At 51.6% G+C, this 16532-nt stretch overlaps 1 protein-coding gene across 1 annotated transcript in view; it reads left to right on the forward strand.

Annotated features, from left to right (window-relative positions):
- CSMD2 (CUB and Sushi multiple domains 2) overlaps positions 1–16532 on the forward strand; it is a 306341-nt gene that overhangs the window by 188972 nt on the left and 100837 nt on the right. The window contains exons 16-22 of the mRNA XM_040588319.1: positions 394–532; positions 1218–1405; positions 1770–1958; positions 2202–2318; positions 8164–8379; positions 10669–10857; positions 15242–15411. Coding sequence (XP_040444253.1) covers positions 394–532; positions 1218–1405; positions 1770–1958; positions 2202–2318; positions 8164–8379; positions 10669–10857; positions 15242–15411 — 1208 coding nt within the window. The remainder of the gene's footprint in view (positions 1–393; positions 533–1217; positions 1406–1769; positions 1959–2201; positions 2319–8163; positions 8380–10668; positions 10858–15241; positions 15412–16532) is intronic.

Consider the following 16532-nt stretch of genomic DNA (forward strand, 5'->3'; position numbering starts at 1 on the left):
CTGTATATCTGTATATATACGGAATTATACACAGCTGTATATATACATATAGAGAAGCGGTGATGATGTGACTTCTGCCACGGGCTGACTCGTCCATGGGGGGACAGCAGCTTTGCTGCCAGGTTCAAGCCCATGCTCTTTATCTTCCCTGTGAGGAAGGTCTAGGGGTGAGAATAAGTGCTGTCTAAATAGAATGGTAAATAAATATAAATATATATATTTATAAATCTGTATATATACAGTTACACACATCTGTATAACACGTGAGAAACAAAAATGCATGAGAGCTCTTGCCTGGCGGGCCAGTGCTGCCTGGCGGGGGGGTATGTCCCACCGTGCCGCTGCTTGCCATGATGCTCTTCGCCTGAACTGTGCCATTCTGCTTGTCCCCAGCGCCCTGCGGGGGCCACCTGACAGCGCCCAGCGGAACCATCCTGTCCCCCGGCTGGCCCGGCTTCTACAAGGACTCGCTGAGCTGCGCGTGGGTCATAGAAGCCCAGCCGGGCTACCCCATCAAGATCACGTTTGACAGGTGCTCACCCTGGGCTTCTCAAAAGGTTCTGGTTTGGGGCTGTTTGCGGCGGTTCCAGCAGCGTTGGGTTGTGGCCACCCCTGGAGGAAAAGGGTATGAGCTGCTCAGTTGTGTTTGCCAGTGAGGAGCTCTCCTTTTTGTTTATTTATTTTTTTTAATTGACTCCTGACAAGGCATTACAATTCACCTAACATTCAAGAAGAAATCATGGAAAACAGTCTTTTTTTTTTTTTTTCCTTTCCCCTTCTTCTCTTGACTAACACCTGCTAATTAGCAGGACTGTTTTAGGCAGGCATGGGAGGTGTTTTGGGGGGCTGCGCTCCCCCATGCTCAGCCTGCCAGGGAGGATCTGGCCCTGGGTCTGGCTGTTGGAGCAGGGCTGTGCTTTCCCCCAGCCTGGGGCTGTGTCCGAGAGCTGAGCTGAGTGTTCAAGCAGCGGAAGATGCTTGTTGCTGCAAAGACTTTTTGGTGTCAGCAGATGAAGCGGGTGAGGGATCAGAAAGAAACAGAAGCGCATGGGGGGGGATGCCGTGTTCTCAGTACGATGCTCAGGCAGTAGAAGCAGAACCCGCGTGTTGCCCGGTGGCCTGTGCTGCCTCCTGGGTGTTAGAGCATGCTCAGCACCGCGACGAAGCAGAATTAGCACTGCTGTGTTTTCACAGACATACTCTTGCGTCCCTTTCAGATTTAAGACGGAGGTGAATTACGACACCCTGGAGGTGCGAGATGGCCGGTCTTACTCCTCCCCGCTGATAGGTGTCTATGATGGGACTCAGGTGCCCCAGTTCCTCATCAGCACCAGCAACTACCTCTACCTCCTCTTCACCACTGACAAAAGCCACTCGGACATAGGCTTTCAGATCCGATATGAAAGTAAGTGCAAGTCACCGGTGTCATTACGCGCTCTCCGGCACGCGGTGCCCTCGCTCCGGGGTCTCACCCTTCCCTTCGCCAGCGACCGGGGGGCGTGAAGCTGCTGCCAGGGAAGTAGCAGGTTCTGGTTTCCAACCCTTCTCGGTTATAATCGAGCTTTTAGGTTTTATTTTAGCATCTACAGACTATCGCTGATTTTAGGAAGCGGAGTTGTGTCCCCCTGTCCGTTTCACCCTCTGCCTTTGGGGATGACCAGTACGGCTTTGCCTGCGCTCAGAGGGGGAGCAGAGCTTTCCCCCAGGCTCGTGGCTGCACCCGCAGCAGCCTCCCAGTGCTCTGACACGGGTGGGTTTGTTTGCCACAGCTGTGAAGCTCCAGTCGGACCATTGCTTGGATCCGGGCATCCCGGTGAACGGCCAGCGTCATGGGAATGATTTCTACGTGGGAGCACTGGTGACGTTCAGCTGCGATTCAGGCTACACCCTGAGTGACAGCGAAGCCCTGGAGTGCGAGCCAAACTTCCAGTGGAGCCGGCCGCTGCCCAGCTGCGAGGGTGAGAAGTGCAGGCTGCAGCTGCAGGAGGTGGCAGACGCTTGGTTTGCACGTCTGCTGCAAAAGCAAAGCTGCAGTTGTAAAGCTGGTGATGCCACTTGATCTGTGCATTTTGTTTGGCTTTGATGGGTTGGTCTTTGTTTTGACTTTCAGAAGAACTGATGTTCTTCCAGCTGCTGATAGGGTTTGAATTATTTAATTCTAATTCTTTTTTTTTTTTTTTTTTTTTTATTTCCTCACTCAGCCCTATGTGGAGGTTACATTCGTGGTTCCAGTGGTACCATCTTATCCCCAGGCTTCCCTGATTTTTATCCAAATAACTTGAACTGCACGTGGACAATAGAAACATCACATGGGAAAGGTGAGAAACCTTTAGCTTGGAGTGGGTTCAGAGATGGACTGAGGGATGGTGGTCAGTGGGAGACAAGCACTCCCCGTGTACACCAGGAGCTCGTCTGTCCGTGATGACGGGTACCCACGTGCTTGGCCAGTTGCCGTCCTTGCTGCCACCCAAACGTTGCCTCTGGACATGATGCAGAGAGTTTTTTGGTGTTACATCTCTTAATCGTTTTAAAGTGGAGAGGATTAAGAGGGAAAGGTGGTCCTGTCACCCCCCAGATCTGCGAGCCTGTGCTGGGTGTTATTTTCTGTTTCAGACCTTTAAGCGTTATCCTCTGGGAAGGTGGTTGGGTACCTGGCACTGCCACTAATGTCACCCAGGGGAAAGGGGAGCTGCCACCAACACCACTGCAGTAGCGTTTAGTACTTGATAGTACTTTCTGCCTTATTTTTCTCTGCGGTGCTGGATCACTATCTCTGTAACATTTTACCGACGGCGAAGTGGAAGCACATAGTAAATCATTTCCAGACACAGGACAGAACTCGGGCTCTCGGTTCCCAGCTCTGTCCTATTTCTTCATCTCTCGTTTCCCCGCTAGCCTGGGGTATCGCCAGCACAGAGGCAAAGTGCAGACCTGTTCAGCCCAATCTCCTGTGCACACAGGCCAACCTTGTGTCTTGGGGGAAAATTTGAAGCAAATGTATCATTTGCAATTAGAGAGCAAGTTGTATGCACGAGGGCAGGAGGTAATTTCACCTGATCCAGTCTGTATCTGCCTGAGGTAAGCACAAAGGGTATAAATCCTTTATGTAACTTTATATAACGGTCTCGTCGTAGCGGATACGAGCACGACTGGAGCCATCATCAGCCAATTTTGCAAATACCATTTGTATTACAGCGAATAAACTTGTCAATGAACTGCACAGTGCATTAAGGGAACCATCGCATGCTGTGAAAAGTATTCTGTCGAGCAGCAGCAATCCACTCTTCATTAATCCACTGTGCCTCGGATGCAGCTCTCCGACGAGACACCACATTATCCTCTAGCCAAGCTGAGCACCACACAGCAAACAGGCACGCTTTTAGATGAGAAAGTGCAGCTCTGATGGCCTGTGGGCTTTTATGCCAGCATCAGAAGAAAGTCTTCTAAGCAAGCTAAGCAAGGCTTGAAAAAACATGGGGTATTTTTAAATAGTAGGGATACGTCTGCGTAAGTGTTGGGGCTTTTTGTCACCTGTCCTGTAAAAGATCCTGCTGTGGCTATTCAGTAGTGCAGGGAACAGTGCAGCCCTTACAGCCGTTCAGTGTGATGCAGTTCTGGATCATCAAAAGAATTCAGCCCTGGATCTGAGCATCCTGGATCTGAGCATCCTGGACCGGACCGTGTCACTGTGTCCATCACACTGATACAAGCTGGGTGTTCGGCTCTTGGCAAAGCTGGTCCTACCTTCGGCGGTCTGAAGCCTGTCAGCTTTCTCCAACGTTCTGGCCTTGGCTGCAGATGATGGAGATTAGAAAACCAAACTGTGAGCTGCTCTGTAAATCCAGCTAGCTGTAGTGAAAACTTGGAGGCCTCTTAGGCAAGAGCTTTGGCTCTTCTTACCGATCAGGTTGTGCTGTGTAGGCGAGGGTGAGATTCTGAGCAAAGAAGTTGGGTGTTTGGTGTAGAAGAATCTCTCCCCTTTATGAAGGGAGTGTGTTCGTACTGTGTTCCATTCGATCCCTCCCTCTCCTCACCCTGCTGGTATCCTTCCTTCAGGGTTGTTCTCCAGGAGCTCGTTAGAAGTGAGCTGCGGTGCACGGCGGGGTCCCTCTCCCTGCAGGTGCCCTTGAGCCGCAGCAGCATGGCAGAGCCCCCCTGCTGGCACGTGGGGGGCTTTCTGGGCTGCGAGGGTGCAGGGAACCTCCACATCCAGGTAAGGGTTAGGGTGAGAGGAGATGATAGATGGAGGACATAGTTACAACAAGCTGGCACGTGGCAGGAAAGCCCTGTAGTCCGGGGGGTTGGCTGGTTGCCGGTGCGATGGAAGGAGACGAGCAAAGAACAACGTCTTTTTCCCTGATGTTTTCTGGAAGATGTTGGAATGTGTTTGGATGCTGGGCCGTGCCGGTGGGAGCGTGCATACTCGTACCTACACGTCTTTTCTCTTGCAACAACGTTCTGTCTCGGTGATTGACTTCCCCGGCTGTCGCTGTGTGAAACCGCTGTGCCTTGCAGCAAGCTTCTCCCAGCTCTTTTCAGCATTCCTGCAACGTTTCTTCTCATTCTTCAGCAAAGAGCAGCGGAACAGTGTGATCCTGAGGCAGAGCAGTAGCCACTAAAATGGAATCAATTTAGTCCTGGGAGAACAGAACAGGATTTTTTAAAAAATAGGAGTAACCAAAGCCCATTTGGGGTAATGGCATCAGCAGCGCGCATGCAGTGCGGAGCCGTCCCCCTCTGCTGTGTCCTTGCCCTTCGGCTCCCTGCTCCTGGGGACCACCGCGTGCATCCGTGATCGCTCGGTAAATTTGGTGCTTGCTAAACCCGGCAGCTGTAACAATACTGCTGTGAGAAGGGGATGTATTTACACGACCTAACGTTCCCCATTGTACCCGATTTTCCTTGTCCTGGTTTGACGTTTCCCACGCCTTTACCAACGCCGGGCTCGTGGCGCTGCCCCAGGACTGGGAAATCTTTGGGTTCCCATAAACCAGAACAGAGCAGGGCTGGTGCCCCCAGCCCCCCGGGCTGTTCCCTGCCCCCAGCCCCCCGGGCTGTTCCCCCGAGCCGGTGGCGGAGCAGGAAAGCTCGGCATCATAAAACCCACTCTCCAAGTTATTCACTCCCAGATCTTTATGAACATCTCACACGTGGCCAGCACACGAGTCCCCTAATTGAAACAAGTTGGTTGTTATAATAGTTATTTTTATGTGACTGCAGACACTGATTTACTTTATGGACTCGCGAGCTGTACAATTTGAGTTTAAAAGCAGCTTAATTTTAAAGGTATTTAAGCACTTAAAGAGAGACTATTATTTTTAATCTAAGGACTTCAAAGTGATTTCTTTTCCCTATAATTTGTTTGGCTGTTTCTTTCACAGAGAATGGGGAAAAAAGCCCGCAACCCTGCATTTGCAGAGACATTTTGTGCCACCGTAAATTTCAGACCACAGCAAAGGTTTAATCAGAGTCACAAATCCTTTAAAATGAGTTTATAATTTGCCGTTATGGCTCCAGGTACACAGCCCTTAACCAGCTCTGCTGCTGGAGAGACCTCGTGCCTTGGGATGGGAGTTGTTATATCCTAAAAATCCTGGAGCTGGGGGCTGTCCTGCCGGATCTGGGAACTGGATAGTGTTCCTCTGGCGGCGTGCCGATTTCGGGCGAGTGATAGCGTTGCTGTTGCTTGGATCAGGTTTTGTAAAACCAAGGGTATAAATCTGCTGTCAGCTGATAACCAAGGAACGCTTAAGGCATTTTGCATTCGTTGCATCTCCCCAAGTTTTCAGGACAAAACAGGCGATATCTATTTTCAATTGACTGTACTCTTGGTAAGAATAATAAACGTTGGGAAACCGTTGGGTTTCCTGCCTCGGTGGAGTCTTGCGGGGGGAAGAGCGGAGCTAAACATTCTCTGCCAAGCTCCGTGTAGTATTTATCCAGATGTAAGGAGGGAATTGTCAAAGTCGAGACTGCTCTCGGTCATCGCTGAGCGGTGGGTCACGCAAACAGTTCTGCCTGGGACGCGGGGGGTCGGCACAATGAAATGAGCTGCTGTGAGGGGATGAAGATGAGGAGGGAGGAGGGCAGCTGAGATGCCACTGTGTGCCCTGCTTCTTCCCAGTCCAGTGATCCCTGTGGGAACGGCTTTGTGTTGGTTCCCAGCCTCTCTGACCTTCATTTCTTGGAAGGGAACTACTTGCTTGTGACCAGTAAACCTTCAAAAAGAAATTGAATAGACATAAGGATAAATGGAATATTCAGAGTTATAATTTGATGCTGACAAAAACCTGTTGGGATGGATATTAAATCTCATGCTCCAGAGCTTTAATCAATCTCTAGGTTGGTCTCATCCTGATCCCCAGAAATTAATGGGGAATGGGGAGCAAGGAGGAGATTATTCCTCTGATCCTTATTTACAGATTTCCTGGGCTTGCTTTTGAAGCAGCTGATGCTGTGCTTTGGCAGAGATGGGATGCGGAGCAGGGCAGCCCTGGGGTCTCGCCGGGCTGGCGGTCTCTGTGGTGCTAATCGGTGGCTTAAATGAGATAACCTGGTCGTGCCACTGGCCGCTCCTGGGGCGTGCGAGGAGGTAGGGACGTAGCTGTGACTAACGAGGGGCAGATTACAGCTCTTGTGCTTGCCCGGAGGAGCCTGTTCCTCTGCAAATAGCCCTGTCGAGTTCAGCGGGGTTACGAGGAGCGTAAAGCCCGAATCAGCATGAGCCGGGGCTGGGGGGGGCTGCCCTTCGGTGCTCGGAAGATCTTCGGATGAAAGAAGCCATATAAATGCAAAGAGGCTTTTTTATTGCTAGGCATCGCTTTAGCTTGTTAACTTCGTGTGACGATGATGTGACAGGGGTTCTGATAGAAGATCCTGCCTTGCTTTGCAGCCTGAAAGCTGTCGCTGCCATTTTTTGTTTTTCAAAGATGGAATTATTTTCCGGAGAGTAAGTGCTTCTAATTGCATTTGAATTCCAGCATGAAAAATCACCTAGCTAGAGGCTTTTGCAAAACCCTGAAGTACTTACTGTTTTGTGTCGGTAGGTGTGAAGGATACTTTAAGTAATCCTTTACTCCTTTCTTGTTCGTTTACAAATGCAGCAAGGTCACAGCCTTCTCACCGGAATGTTTCAAATTGTTGAAATTGAATTTGGAAGAAGGGACAAACGGGTTTCCCTGTATTTGTGTATTTGTCTCTTCTTTCTGTGGGTGGATCTGTTGTGGTTTTTATTTTTGGCGGTACAATATGGAGTGTAGGATCCTCTTCACTTCCAGGGTCCATTCGAGCTGGCGGGAGCTGGGCTGAGCACCCTGACCCTGCGTGCCTGGCACGTGGCTGCACACGCGCATCCCACTGGGTGCCTGGGGGGGGGGGGGGGGGCAGCAGGTCCTGGGGGTGGGTCACGAGCAGGGAAGGGAGGACAGCAGGAGCACAGGGCAGGGCTGGGTGCTGGAGTGCTGCTGGCCGTGCCGTGGTGTGTACTGGGAGGGGGGTATGGCCCTTACTGGGGACACACACCTGAAGCGAGCCGCCTGTGGCTGGGGAAGCACAGGGCTGTCCGTGCCCGACCGGGGACCAGCAGCCAGTCCCACGGCAGGGGGAACAGGAGGTCCCCGCAGTCCCACCGCTGACAGGCTTCATCTCCTAGAGAAGCCTCTCTGACCTTGATACTTGGCTTAAGCCCTGTTTTCCTAGGTGCTAATTCCTTCCAGAACATACTTGTTTTTGTTGTTTTCAAATCCTTGCGACTACAGCTTTTGCTGCTTTTGCTATCTATGGAAAGGTCAACGCTTTTAAAATAAAATACTCCTCTACGCTGGCAGGCTCGGTCCTTTCTGCTGCTGCTCCGTCCCTTCAGCGAGCCTGTGTCACCTCTGTTCCTGCGATACAAAGGCACAGGAGCTGAAGATCTTAAACGCTTTTCCCTCTTCTGGGCCGTGTACTGTACCCTTGTTTTGTTTCTTCCAACTATTATCATTTCTAACATCAGTGGGTCTGTGGTTTTCAGGGTGCTTTTCCTTCTCAGTTGGGCTGCTTTTACTGGGAAGCAGGGAATCGATACTGGGATTCTCAGGGAGAGGAGAGGAGCTTTGGCTCTGGGATGAAGGGGTGCCCTGTGGACACGGCGGGCTGAAGACGTCCCTTTTTCCTCCCCCGCAGGTGTGTTCTTCACCTTTCATACCTTTCACTTGGAGAATGGCCACGACTACCTCCTCATCACGGAAAACACCAGCTTTGCTCAGCCCCTGAAGCAGCTGACAGGCTCCCGGCTCCCTGCCCCGCTTAGCGCAGGGCTCTTCGGAAACTTCTCCGCTCAAATCCGCTTCATCTCAGACTTCTCCATGTCCTATGAGGGTTTCAACATCACCTTCTCAGGTAAGGACAGGCGGTGGGTAAAGGTTGCATTCTTTCCCTTTCTTTCCAACTTTTCTACAAATCTTGGGAATAACTTTCTGTTGATGCCGTGGAGTGTGATCGGGTCACTGATGGTCACTCCTTTTGTTACCCCAGTAAATTATTCTGGCATTAAACCACAGCATGTCCCAGGAAATGTTCTCCTGCAGTCCCCGTATCACCAGATCTAGCCGTTTTGTCTGCCTTGAGCCCCAGTAGATTACTGGATTGAATCCCCTGGAATTAAATCCCACTACAGACACGTTTGTTGCTTTCTCCCTCCTCACCCGATCAACATCTCTGCTCTGTTTATGGACCAAGGCTCCACATTTTGGGGGGTATGCTGTCCCTCTTTCTTCCAGATGCCTACATTCCTCTTTTTATTAGAGGAAAATCACTGCGGTAGGTACAGCGTTTCCAGCATGGGAAGCTGGGACAGATGGGGTCTTTTGGAAGGCAACGCTGAGCAATCTGGACTTCTTGGATAAGGAGCAAGGCAGAGCTGGTCACTCCCGTTGTCCGTCTGGGGTCTCTTTTTTCCTTTAGTTTGTTGCTCCACGTGGGCGGTCACCAAGTGACCCAGCCTCTGCAGCTGGCTTCAGATGTAACACGTGCCTCGTGTGGCGTAGCCCAGGTTTCCCTGATCCCACTGGCATCGCTGGGGAGCTGGAAACAGTAATTCCTCTTGCTGGGCAAGCTCTAATGGACCCTCTGTGACAGCAGATGGAGGCAGACCTCCTGGCACACATAGCAGGGCATCCAGGGATGCAGGATTTTGCTGAGGTCAGCAGCCCTTCTCACCCCTGCTGGGCTGTGCGAGACAGCTTCTGCCCCCAGAACACCCAGTAAACCAGTTCAGCCCTGCACTTCCTAAGCCAAGCCACTCCTGCTGCTGCCTTTGACGGCAATGATACAGAATGTTCCTTTCTTCAAATGAAAGTCTGGATTTTCAGAAGTTGTCAATGAAAAGCGGCGTGTGCGTGATGCTCTGGGAGAGCGAGCCCAAGGGGGGCAGGTCTGCCTGTGCAGAGGGGGTCGTCACACCCGCAGATGACGGCTGTGCGTGGGGGAGCTCTGGTGGAAGTGCACGAGGTGTTTAACTCTGTCCTTTAACCCAGAGTCCTGCAGATGGCTGCCGAGGTGCTTGCCGGCGCGCACGTTTCAGAAAATGTAATCTTTACTGCCTGAGCGCCCCGACAAGCCGCTCCGTAAAACAATCAGTTTTACAACCAGAAGCTTATTGTGTTGGTGCTGTTCTTTTCTGTATCTCAGCGTACCTTTTAGTCTGAGGGCAGCAGCTGCAAATTCGGTTTGCTGGCGTGGAAGAGAAATGACCGTTATCGTTGCGGAGCTTGATGCTGATATGGTCTGTCTTTGACAGGGCTATTGCCGTAGACGCAGATAAAAACCTGCCGCGCTGAGAACGGGTTTCCAGTGCCTTTGTTCTGGCCTCTGAAGTTGAGGATTCACATCTGAAACCAGTCTGAAAGTTTCCAATTAACTTTTGTTTTGATGAGGGGAAAAACAGCTTTATGCCGTTAAAAAGACTGCTTCTGAGTATAACTGTTATTTTCAATGTAGTTGGAGACTTCTTTCCTATCTTGGAAGATGAAAATGGGAGTCAGTTGTGGGTTTAGCTTCTTCTAGATGATCTGTGTTAGATACTTCGTACTTTGTGGGTCAGTTATTTTTCAAAAGGAACCCTCAAAAGAGGTTTCCTTCAAACTGTGTCGTGGTCGAAGACGTGCATTTGGCTACTAGCCAGAATGCTACATGACCTTTCATTTAGCAACGGCTTAAGTGTTCTCTTGCGTTCCCCAAGCAAGATGCGGCGTTCATTCATTTTCAGGATTAGTAATGGAGAGGCAGCAGAAATCCCATCCGGATCAATTCATCTTCATTTGACTAAACCAGAGGGAGAATGACAAATTTCCATTGTGTTTTGTCACTACTGATGTCATTTTCATGTTTGCCTGACAACGGTGGCAGCGAACGAGACCTGTTGTGCTTTGAGTTGGTGTAAATCAGGATCCTGGTGACGCCCTGGGGGGTTGTGTACTGGGCGTGAAGCCCGAGTTGGTCTTGGTAGCTCAGATGGGATGTACATCTTGCATGGATGCTTGCTTTGCAGAGCTTCACCATGGCTGGGTCAAAATGTAGAGCTCCCTCCTCATCCTCATGCTCAGGGGCTGGGGTACCTACCCTCACCGCGGAGAACGGGCCATGAGGTGTCACCCCGCCATCCCGTAAATGTCCGTTTGTCCCCTGTAGAATACGATTTGGAGCCCTGTGACGAGCCGGAGGTCCCAGCCTACAGCATCAGAAAGGGGCTGCAGTTCGGCGTGGGGGATGTCCTCACTTTTTCCTGCTTCCCGGGCTACCGGCTGGAGGGCGCATCCCGCATCACCTGCCTCGGGGGGAGACGGCGTGTGTGGAGTTCGCCTCTGCCAAGGTGTGTTGGTAGGTGGTCATGTGCTTTCATTTTGCTTGGCTGGTTACCCTCTGCTGGATGGTGTCGGTGGGCAGGGATGGGCGGCATCCCCCAGGACGGCATCTTTCAGCTCACGGGGTGGTTGGGGCAGGGGTGGGGGGAGAGGGAGCTGGAATGAGCTTTTCAGCCCTGCTGCTGTGTGTGGGGAGGGGAGGGGTGGGCAGAAGAGCTGCAGTCCTCTCCCAAGCTGGAGCACACCAAGTGCAGCGCAGATGGGGTCACACACACCGGCAGAAGCCCCCCTGCAGCCCACCCGCGGCGCTCGCTCCAGCCCCAGTGACTGTACAAGCGAACGCATCATGAGCCATGGGAGAGCTGTCATCCCTTTGGGGACAGTTTCTGTAAAACGGGGGGGGGGGGGGGGGGGGGGGGAGGGGGTAAGGCCATCCTCCCTTCGGATCCGTGCTGTAGCGTGCCGTGGTCCAGGCATGTGAAAGCTGCTTCTGGGTGGGTGATCTTAAGCAACACAAATTCCACGCTAGTATGGATGTGTCCGGGACACACACCCCCAGCTTTGACCTTTCCCGTGTCCTCCCGAGGTTTCTCGCACCTTACACCTTTCGCTTCCTCTCCTCCTAGCTATGGCAAGTCCTTTTTGCAATGCCTCCGGCCATTACTTATACCAATAAATACATCTAAGGCCAGAGGAGGGGAAGAGTTCGTCTGTAGCACCGAGCTGGTTTCTGGCTCTCATCCCTGATGCAGCAGGGCCATGGACACCCTGGTGTGACAAGGCTGCCCAGCACCCCCCTTGCCCAGCACCCCCGCTGCCCAGCACCCCTCCTGCCCAGCACCCTCCAAGCCTTACGGTCAGCCTAAAACCTCACAAGTGGCAACGTGCTACGGGAAGGAAGCAGAAAGGAAGAAGGATGCTTCAGGCCTTTGCAGAAAGCTGTAATGTGGTTTTTTGTGGTACAGTTCAGCAATTAGGAAGCTGTTCAGTGCTGCGCTGCTGCCTGGCTCACCCAGAGCCACGAGGGATCTGTTCCAATTCGGCAGACCGGGTCTCTTACCTGTTTTCACTCTGGCAAAGCCTGCCAGGTAGATTTTCCTGCTCTGTGTTCGTGACCTTTGAGGGCCATTGCAGAGAGCATCCCAGCAAGAGCCAGTTTATTTTCTTGACTGCTGAGTCGTGCCATGCTGCATGCATTTCCCAGCACTGCTCAATGCTTAGGTCACAGGCTGCATCATCCTGCTGTGACAAGCCGCCTCTTCAGGGCATGAATAATAATCAGGTTGCAGAGAAAGCTAATCAGGGGAATAGAAATCAGAAGGAATCATAACCAGGCTTTAAACTTGATCCTCAGACATCATCACTAAGTGGGCACACTGGCTTCTATTTCCCAGCTCTGTGCTGCAGCTGGCTTTGAATGGGCAGGTTGGTTTGATCATGATGGGTCAAATTCACCGTCTGGTGGTTTGCACAGAGCTCTGGTGGCAGGGTGACAGCTTCGTCTGCGCTGTCCCTGCTGCACGCTCAGCTCTGTGTGCTCGCCCTGGCTACCCACGGATACTGGAGACCTGGCTGTTTAGATCACAGGAGATTCAGTTTCGTTTGGCAGACAACCCAGGCACTTTGTTTTCAGTTCCTCTTCTAGAGGTGGGTCTGGAGAGACACGAGAGCGGTTTGTTCCGCTGGCCAACCCCTCTCTCCAGGGTAGGAATGCTCCCCATGGACTGCTGCTTCAGCCCAGAGCCCGTCTGGTGATCATCCAGCATCATCCCTGGGTGATCTGTGCTAAAGCAAACGTCCTGCTTTTCCTACGCTACAAGAGAGGAGGAGAAAGTCACCTCCAAAGGACCTGCTTTCGGGTTATCTGCTGGGAGAAGGTCACCTCCCAAAGGACCTCCTCTCGGGGTATCTGCTGGGAGAAGGTCACCTCCAAAGGACCTGCTTTCGGGTTATCTGCTGGGAGAAGGTCACCTCCCAAAGGACCTCCTCTCGGGGTATCTGCTGGGAGAAGGTCACCTCCAAAGGACCTCCTCTCGGGGTATCTGCTGGGAGAAGGTCACCCCCAAAAGACCTCCTCTTGGTGTATCTGCTGGGAGAAGGTCACCTCCAAAGGACCTCCTCTTGGTGTATCTGCTGGGAGAAGGTCACCTCCCAAAGGACCTCCTCTCGGGGTATCTGCTGCTGCTTCCTTACTTAACGCTCGTGCTCTGTTGCGGGCTCAGCAGCGGTGGCGGTCAGCGCAGAAAGCTGCACGTGCACCGTGATGGTTCCCCTTGGCTCCAGCAGCTTGGTGTGCTGCGCAGGACTGGTGGAGGCGCGCAGAGCTAGCTGCTCGGGAGGGCTGTCAGGGCAAGTCGGAGTGACGCTCCCCAGCTGTGCGTGCAAAGCACCGCGACTCCAAGGGACAGGGAGCCCGTGTTCTACAGCTGAAATTCTTTCAGGGTAAATAGGCTGAGAAGTACCGACTCGGGGTTTGCTCCTCTGGGAGCTAATCAGGGAGAAACCCAAAGTCCTGAGCCCGTGCTGGTTGCAAGGCAGATGTACACCTGTTGCGTAGGCGTGTAGCAAACCGGCCGCGGTGGTGCCGGCTGACATCGGGCACTCGGCAAGGCAGCAGCTTCCTCCTCCTCCTCCTCCTCCTCCTGGGACATCCCTTGGATGCCATTTTGCAGGGGAGCCCTCAAGCTGTGCGTGGGCCTTGTGGACTTTTGCTTCTTCCCCGTGATGCCAGCCGGCGAGAGCTCCGTTTGCCGTCGTGCCGTCAGCTCGGCGCTGTCACGGCAGCCCTGCTTCTTGCACCCAGATGTGCTTGGCTGTCTGCTCACCACTTTGCGTAGAGAAGACGTGCCTGTAGCCGTCCTCTTCCACTAAGCAGAAGTGAGTCTTCTACTCACTGTGGCATGTTCGTACGAGAGAGAGAGATTGTGTCCTTAAAAGCTTGCAATTAAAATGCATAAACCACAGAGGCGAGGGATGGGTGTTGCTGTTTTCTGGAAGCATTAAACTGTGATCTCCTGACATCCAAGGCAGGTTGAACCTCTGAAGCTGCCATCCTTTTCCTTCTCTAAAGAGGATCGTTCTGCCAAGTTTTGAGCCACGCAAATTTTCTAACTTCGAATTTGGCTCAAAATCAAATGTTGTTCGCACTACGCAGACTAGAAAAGGAAGCAGAGCTGGTGAAGGAGAAGTCTTACTAGAAGAGCGTAGTGGAACAGGGACAGACTGCAGGTTGGAGTGAATAGCAAGAGGGAAATGACTCTTCCTTCCTCTCCTTATTTCCTCCCTCCCTTTATTTCCTTCTTTCTGAAATCCTCGCCCTTTATGACCTGTTGTAGGAAGTCTCAGGGCAGGGGGAAGCAATTACAGTGCCATTATCTACCCTGCCCCTGCGAGAGGGGTACAGGGGCTCCCGTGTCATCTCCTCTGTCCCCAGCCCCTTGTCCTTCCCACGAGAAGGGTCGGGGTTTCGTCTGCCACAGCAAACCTGAGCCCACTGGGCTTCTTTGAGTGACGTTTTGGGAGGAAACGAAGATATGTGAATTGGAGCCTATTTCCGAAATGGACAGGCAAAAGGCTCCCTGGTTTTCTGTCGTTTGCTGATGGGGACGGATGTCATTGTTAGCTGCAAAGCTGGGAAGAAAGCTCCCCTTGCAGGGAGCAAGGGACAGGGGGTACTTTTATATCATCAAATGATGAACTGGAGAGCTGAGGGCAGCATTAACAGCAAATAAGGTCAACCGTTGCCCTTTTAGGTTTAGAAAATGGTTTTGTGAAACACGTTGAAATTCAGAGTTAGCTTTGTCATTTGGAATTATTTGGAAGTTTCACTGAGCGTATCTTTCTGCACCAAGAGCTCTGGCACTTGCCAGGCGTGGGTACCAGCGGTTGGTGCTGAGCTGTGCTGACTGTTCAATGAACACCCTGATTTTTATGTACCATGTATAAGATGAGCTTTGTAGAAATCTGGAAAAGATTTCAATATACTAATTTTTTTTTTTTTTTTTTTTTTTTTTTGCTTCTGGTCCATGAATCGGGAAGGAACATAAACACAGACGCTGTTTCAAGCCGGTGGTGGCTTCCCAGGGATCTGGGGATGTTTTTCTGAATTGGGTCCCGAGATAGCATTTGAGCACGCCAGCTTTCTGTGACTCAGTTTCCCTGTCTGTATAAGGGGAGGCTGTTAATCTCCTGTAAGGCACCCAAGGTTTACTGATGATAGAAACGCGATTAAGTACTGTTTTGTTTACTGACTGCACTCGGAAAGAGAGTCCATGGATGCATTAGCAGATGGGTAGGGGAAGGAGTGAGCATCCGTGGCTGTTTGGAGGCATCACCTGCATGTGTTGTATGGCCAGGCTATGCATGTGGTTATTAAAATGTGGTTTTGTGTCTTTATATAGCTGAATGTGGTTCTTCTGTAACTGGAACCCAAGGTGTTCTGCTGTCCCCCAACTATCCAATAAACTATAACAACAACCATGAGTGCATCTACTCCATCCAGACCCAGCCAGGAAAGGGGATCCAGCTGAAAGCCAGGACTTTTGAACTGGAGGCAGGAGATGTCCTGAAGGTAATTCTTCTGTCTCTAGCGATGAAGTGCTACCATGCTGCTCATGAGAGCAAGACCTGCAAGGAAAGCGATGTTCTAAACTTTTAATGGAGTTAGCTGAGACCTGACCTCTGGAAAATGCCACCAAGCCCAGACAGTGCCCTGGTAGTCCCTGGAAGAGACCCCTGCTAGGACCATGAGTGGCCAGGAGTGGCTGCTTTGTTACGTGCAACCACTTGCCGTGGCGGTTTTGAGGACGGCAGCACCATTCCCACAGACCAGACTGAACATCAGGCAGGGCAGCTGGGCTAAAATATTGTCTGTGTGTGTCCCTCTAAGGTCGGAGCGAGGCACCAGATGCGATCCATCTGTGCCTCCTAGCCCAGGGACACCGTCCGATCGGCGTGTGTCACTGCTGGCCTTGGTTTGCTGTGCCTAAAGCACAGTGTGTCACTGTAGGGGTTCAGCACCTCTGAACTTCAGCGGCCCGTAGCAGTCCCTGGCAGCAGCACGAAGGCGATAGCGAATGTCCCCACGCTTCAGCCTGGCTGCGGATTTGAGGCTTCAGTCTGCGGGTGGATGCATAAACAAATCCTGTATCCCTTAAAAATGTGGATATGTTTGCTGTACCGCTGCACCTTCTGCTGTGAGGTCTTCCCTGAGATGCAGAGATCTGTTGGCATGCCGGGGGTTCTCCCTTTGTAGCTAAACTTCAGTTCTTACCTGCCCAGTTGTACAGGGGGAACTGTTAACACGTGAGGAAGCGTGAGGTGGTTAGCATTATTTTTGTGTTTTTAAGAATCAAGGCTGCTTTGTCCCCCAAACGGTTTTATTTAAATGCAGAACTCCAGACTCAAGCTCTTCAGCTTTCCCGTACTCAGTCTTATTTTAATCTGCATTTACCAGTTTCAGGATTCTATATAGGAGGAGACAAATCCAGGCTGAGTTTCTGTTAACCACGAAGAAATGGTTTTGTAGGAGGCATTAATATTACAAGATGTGTGCTGCTGTGCTAAGCCATCTTCCCAGAGAACGCCTCTGTCCTTATTTAAGTGCCATACTTCTGCGCTGCGAGATAGGTGTAATCCACATATTTTCAGCTCACAAATGACTGGAAAGAGAGAGATTTTCAGCTAATGCAA

This window comes from Falco naumanni, chromosome 3 (genome assembly GCF_017639655.2).
Source record: "Falco naumanni isolate bFalNau1 chromosome 3, bFalNau1.pat, whole genome shotgun sequence".
NCBI classification, from domain to species: domain Eukaryota; kingdom Metazoa; phylum Chordata; class Aves; order Falconiformes; family Falconidae; genus Falco; species Falco naumanni.